Source organism: Telopea speciosissima, chromosome 5, assembly GCF_018873765.1.
Source record: "Telopea speciosissima isolate NSW1024214 ecotype Mountain lineage chromosome 5, Tspe_v1, whole genome shotgun sequence".
Lineage (NCBI taxonomy): Eukaryota > Viridiplantae > Streptophyta > Magnoliopsida > Proteales > Proteaceae > Telopea > Telopea speciosissima.
Window position 1 is genome coordinate 65950996 of NC_057920.1, and position 6482 is coordinate 65957477.

Below are 6482 nucleotides of genomic sequence, written 5' to 3' on the forward strand. Positions count from 1 at the left end.
CCTTACGTTATTGCAGTTTTTCCAGTCCTTTTTTTTTGACTTCCCACTCTTCTGAAAACCAGACACATGCCCTGTTGTTAGAAAGTCGCTCTCCAAATGGGAAATTAGAACCTTACGTTATTGCAGTTTTTCCAGTCCTTTTTTTTGACTTTCCACTCTTCTTTAACGTTGAATTCTACACTCCCTTCGTATGTAGTTTTCACATATGCCTAACTGCAATAATGGAAAAAAAAAATTGGGTCTGTACTTTGTTGTAGATCGATCCAAGTCTTTGGTTAAGGATTTTTTTATGTTTTTTATCTAAGACTTTTTGATAGGATGACGGTTGGAATGCGGCCATAACTCCAACATCTCCTACTTGGCCATGTTGGCCATTGCACATTCTCAATTCCCATTTTCCAGAATAATCATTAAAAAGGATGTCCATTGTCATGACGATGAACAATCAGTTCCTATTCCAGACTTAGACTGTCCCATATATATATATACAATAGTAAATATGCACGTGCAAATGCACGTACAAGCATTTGTTAAGTGGTGGAGAACAAATTCTTTTGGTTTTATAAGATAATGAAACTTTCTTAATGTGTAAAATAGTATTAAGTACTTGGCTCTTTTCAATACAAGTTAATGCATATCATAAAACATTATGGTATAGAAAAATAAGAGACAATATAGTATAAATAAATATTAATAAATACACAATGAAGGAGCAATGGTACATAGCTTTGTAGTTGTAGCAAGTGATTCTTTAGACTTGGTAGATAGAAATGGCGATTGAATTGACACAAGACTAAAGCATTTAAAGATCATCAAAACTTTATATTCATTGAAGATTGTTTTCTTAAAATGGGTTGAGATTTTTAAGGCAAGAAGAGAAATTACCTAAATTAAAATTTAAAAAAATGATAACCATGAGTTAAAAGAAAAAGATTTAATATTTTAAGACTTTCATAAATGTTCTGAAATAATGTAAAATCATAACCTTCACCATTCTCTTTTTTAACTCTTTCTAGATATTTTAACAGTTCACAATTTCACAACATTTGAACCAAATAAGGTCTAACAATGTTTGATCCAATTAGGAACTGAGTCTTCTATACTTATAAGGAAAATTATCAGTGTCACCCATTGACGTTTGCCTATATTTTAAAGCACACCCACTGACTACCATAATATCAATGCCGCCCCCTACTTTACCAAACTAATTCCATACAGACCCCACCCCCTATCGTTAGTTAGGAGGTGTTAAGCGGTGATGTCAGCCATATATTATGTTTTAAAAGACAATTCTACCCTTCTTAGTGGGTGAGTACCTAATCTACCTTTTCAATTAAAACACTCACAAACCCTTCTTCTTCCTCACACTCACCCACAACCTCTCTGCGAAACACTATCATCATCAGGATCAAATCGACACCTGTCTCCATGATCAACACAGAGTTATCTTTGAGAATTTGAAACAAAAGGACCATTCAATGCAATTTATCAATTTATATATGGCCGGACTAAAGGGGTTAGTTTTCTCGGTCCAACGTCCTCCAGAACACCGTGAGAGGACCTTATTCTTGTAGCAGGCGATCTCGAAGTGCATTCCATGATTATTCAATCGAATCACCGCCACATTCGTCGATCTCTTCTACCCTATGAGCTGCACCAATGACCTCGACATCTTTCTCTCTCTCTCTTCGAGTCTTTGATGCAAGGAAAAATTATTATGAGTGCTATTCAGAAGTTCCAAAACCTTCAGTCGATTTCTGATGGTTTGATTTCCTCGCGAGTTTGGATTGAGCAACAATAATACTGAGGGCAGTTAATTGGCATCAAAAGTAAAACATGAGAAGATTGAGGGGCATTGGTTGGGCTTTGATGATCCCCAAATTGATTTAGGGTCAAAATTTGGTGCTGCCGATGGCTTTGAAGATAGAGCTGATGGGCACAATAGGAATTAAAGAGCTGATGGGACAACGGAAATTAAATTGCCTGAAGACGACAGCTTGATCACAGTAGCTGATTCGATGAACCCCCAAAACGCCACATTTATGCCTGCTTTCAATGCAACTAAAAACAATTTGTTAACCCAGCATGGTGGTGGGTTCGATTGCAGCAATGGGTAGGGACGGGTGGATGGTTTGAAGAAGAAGAAGAAGAAGAGGAGGGGGCCGGTATGGTGGTTTGAGTTACAGCAGGGTGCAAGACTGGTGGGGTTGTTTGGGTGTGATTGCAGGAAGAAGACGAAGAGAGAACGGTTTGGTTGCAGCAAGAAGAAGAGAAGTTGCTGCTAATATTATTTCATTTCCTCTTTTTCTCTTTTAGGTGAGATTAGAAAGAGAGATTAGCAGAGCTAGGGAAAAAAAAAAGAAATAAAGGATAAAGGGTATTTTGGTCAAAGTAATTTTAGAGGTTAACACTATTCAAAAATGGGTAATGATTGATATTATGATAGTGGGTGTGATTTAAAATATAGGCAAACGTGAGGGGGTCACGCTGATAATTTCCCTACTTATAATTGGCATGATTGGACCCTCATTCGAGATAGACCAAAAAAAAGTTCTTTATTTATATTCCCCAATTTAGAAGATATTTATTTCATTTTAATTTAGGATGAGCTAAACTAATAAGAAAGGATGAACCAAAAGAATATGATGAAAGAGAGAGAATCAAGCTCTAAGGGTACAACAGAGATAAATAATCTATAAAGACCATTAAAACAAAGTTTATGGGGATAACACAACCAGTATATAACAAAGCCATCCTAAAGAAAAGTATGCAGTAAAAACTATATAATAACAAAGAACCTATTGTCAAAATTAAACAAATGAGATAGAAACACAACTTCGTAAACTATTGGGTTCTCTACATCATTAAATACCAGTTCCCATAACACTACCATTGAAGTTAAAATGGAAATATAGATAAGGGACTTAGTGGATTCGAACCACCATCCTCTTGAAGTATGAAATTATTTTCCATACCCCAAGTACTCTACCAATTGAGCTAAAGACCCATAATTAATACTTGTGAAATCAGGAAATGAAAAATGCTATTAAGTAGTAAGATTAATTTGCCAACGAAAATCCCTACTTGTTTATTTTGCTAGTATCCATGTTGCTCAAAATCTTCTGAAGTCCAAATATAGTAAAAAATTCAAGACTATATTGAAAGAAAAGCAAAAGTATCAAAAGTTAAATTGGAAACAGAGAATTTGAACCTACAATTAGAAGATGGACAACCGAAGTATTCTCTTTGTACATAGAAAAAATAGTACTTGCTTGTGCAAAGTGTGCGTGCGAGGGATAAAGTTGACAAAGTTGACAAATAATTGATTGCCATGCAACAAATTATTGATAAAAGTTGACAAATATCCCTAAGAGATGATACTTGAATCATTGTGTTCAATAGGAGGCTCATGCAACTTTGAGAGGGTCTCCATTGGTAAATCTATCTTAATTCTCTAAGACATGTCTGTTCAAAACCATAATGCTGATTATAGGTAACAAAGTTATAACAAATTATATTAAAAAACAAATAAAAGAATAGAAAGGGCTTGGATTCAAAACCAAGCAATGGATCTAAATCATAATTGAATAGACCTTTAGAGAGCATGTACAGAATTCCCAAAAATAATCAAGATATCATTGAAAAACAATTGCAGTCTTCCTTTCACCAGACAATTCAAAGCACCAAATGTAGCAGATCAGATTTGATCAATGACCTAAAACCCTATGGTGGAATCTAATGTACTCATTTCCGAATATAAAAGTTAATATAAAGAGAGAGAGTGATGTGGAGACGTATGCACTCGGATCCACATTTGATAAGAGGAGAATGAAGAAAAATATATATCCAGACCTATTTGCATATATTTTTCCATTTGAAACAATTGGTTGTATTTACAGAGCTCTAGCCTGAATCCAAAGCACTCAAAACATTTTCAAATTGAAAAACAGAGATTGATCAATAGAAAGGGGTACTTGATGACATCTGATTGCATCATTCATGAAACTTTATACTGAACGCTGTAAAGGGACATATATTAAGGTAAAGATACATCTGTCTTGGTATTGCATACAATGAGTTTAAGAGATCCTTTGTTGGGCAAAGGAGTGGTGCATATTGCTATAGTGAAAACTAAAGATTCAAGTTGTTAGTTTGTTTAGAGTAGAGAAACAATAATAATGAAGATAACTCTTTCTAGCTTTTTGACATGAACGAACCTAGTCAAATCTTGGAACACCTTCAACACATCATTGAAAGTCACCTTCCCATTGCCATCTATATCATATACCCTGAAGATGACTAAGGCACATAGATAGCAAGTATGTTAACATAAATCAATGGTCTAAAGTTGGGGAAGAAAATAATCTTCTGCATATAAGCTGAAACTCAAAGAATAGAAGAAGTAAATACAGAATTTCATGGAAATTACATTTGCTTAAAATCACAAATCATACTGTAAAATTGTAGAATTTTTTACATCATGGAGAAGCTACCTATGTTCAATTTTTTATCTAATGCTTCCCTTAGAACTGAAAGCCGATAGGAAGGCAACAAATCCTTGAAATTCAAACCGTCCACCATCTTAAGCAATCTGCAATTATTTTCAACAAACTTTAGTATTGAAAAAGCAAAAAAAAAGGCTGAAAAAACATCCAATCAAGCTCATTAAATGCAACACTAAATCACTACAAAGTTCATTCGAACACAAATCTGATCATAAAAAATTTGAACTGCTCATCAACGAGGAAAATGTCAAAAAAAAAAGGAAAAATAAATAAATTTTATATCATACCTTAGATATGGAGAATCGCATATAAGGTGGAATAGAAAGAGAACTCGGGTATGAGTTACTGATAAGGAAACTGAGATTAGGAAAATAATTGTGGGAGAGAGAATTTGGAAAGATATAGATTCAGGTGGGACGGCCATATTCGTAGGGGTGGAATATTTTAGAAAGAGAGAGAGGGCAACGGGAGACAGAGAAAGGGGGGGGGGGGGGAGAGTTTTGGAAGTAAAAAGTAAAGTGGGAAAGAGTGTAGAAAAAAAAAAGGGAGGAGAGAGAGAGAGAGAGAGAGAGATGAGAAAGGGAACGTGAGAGCTGAGAGGAATAAGGATACTAATAGTGAGAGAATTTAAAAAAGGACAATGTATTATTTATATATTTATATATATAATAATATTTGATATAAAAATGAAAATAAAGAAAAGGGTACTAATAAATTATGAAAATGTCTAATAAAGGACAAATATATTATAAAAAAAAATATGGTATTTAAATCAAGAATGAAGGATAAAATAGTCAAATGAAAAAGTAGCCAAGAAGTATGAGTTCATGCACTTATATAATAGTATGATAGTATGATATGATATATATAAAGGAAAACAGTTTTCTGTCCGAGAGTGTGGCCTACGCCAGTACTCCCATGTGTCTATCTCTCTCCTCCTTAAAACAATGGGGCAGATGTGTCTTTTCACATGGGGATGAGAGAGATAGACTCATGGGAGTGCTGGTGTAGGCCACTCTCCCAGACAGAGATCTTTTTCCCATATATATATATGGGAAAAATTCCCATATGTGAATGCTTTCATGATGCTTACCACCAGATAGAGTATGCGTTTGGTGCAATCTGAAAACAGCCTCTACAAAAGCAGGTGTAAGGCTGCATACATTATGACCGTCTCCCAACCCCGTAGTGGCGTGAGCCTCATGCATTGGATATGCCCTTTCTAGGGTTTAATGTGGAGTTTGGACCTTAGATAGAGCAATGTTTCAGAAATTCAATCGGAATCAGCAGAATCTATTGACCTTGATTCCGATTACGGCTGATTCCTGTAACAGCTTTTTGAATCGGCCTTGAATGAAGAGTTGCACTTCAAATAAATTGCACATTCCATACCAAAATAAGATGAAATACACAGAAAATAAGTTCTCTCTCTCTCTCTCTTTTTCCACAAAAGAACAAGGGCATGTAAACTGATCACCAAAAATTGGGGAAGGTGGGTACCAAGAACTTTCACTTAGATGAAGCACTTGTATGAAGTGCTACCAAGGACGCATAAGCACTACCAAGAACTTTCACTTAGATGAAGCACTTGTATGAAGTGCTACCAAGGACGCATAAGCACCGTCCTTCACATTGATTAATGTTTCATGCTTCCCTTTCTCCACAACAACACCATTTTTTACCACTGCAATTAAATCCGCACCCTTAATAGTTGATAACCTGTGGGCTACAACAATTGTAGTGCGGTTCACCATGGCCCTGTCCAGTGCATCTTGTACCACTCGTTCGGATTCAGCATCAAGTGCACTCGTTGCCTCATCTAGTAGTAATATCTTTGGCGCCTTCACCATTGCACGCGCAATCACCACCCGTTGCTTTTGACCACCCGACAATTGGACTCCTCGTTCTCCTACAATGGTATCATAACCCAGCAAATACAATCCCATTAGAAACAAACTACAACATAATAGATAATCG

At 35.6% G+C, this 6482-nt stretch overlaps 1 protein-coding gene across 1 annotated transcript; it reads right to left on the reverse strand.

The window, feature by feature from the left end:
* Positions 1 to 5878: 5878 nt before the first annotated feature.
* LOC122661196 (ABC transporter B family member 21-like) lies at positions 5879 to 6482 on the reverse strand. Its single transcript, XM_043856537.1, has 2 exons — positions 6117 to 6482; positions 5879 to 6063 (listed from the first exon to the last, which is right to left on the reverse strand). The coding sequence occupies exons 1-2, from the start codon at positions 6449 to 6451 to the stop codon at positions 6015 to 6017; spliced, it is 384 nt and encodes a 127-aa protein (XP_043712472.1). The 5' UTR covers positions 6452 to 6482; the 3' UTR covers positions 5879 to 6014.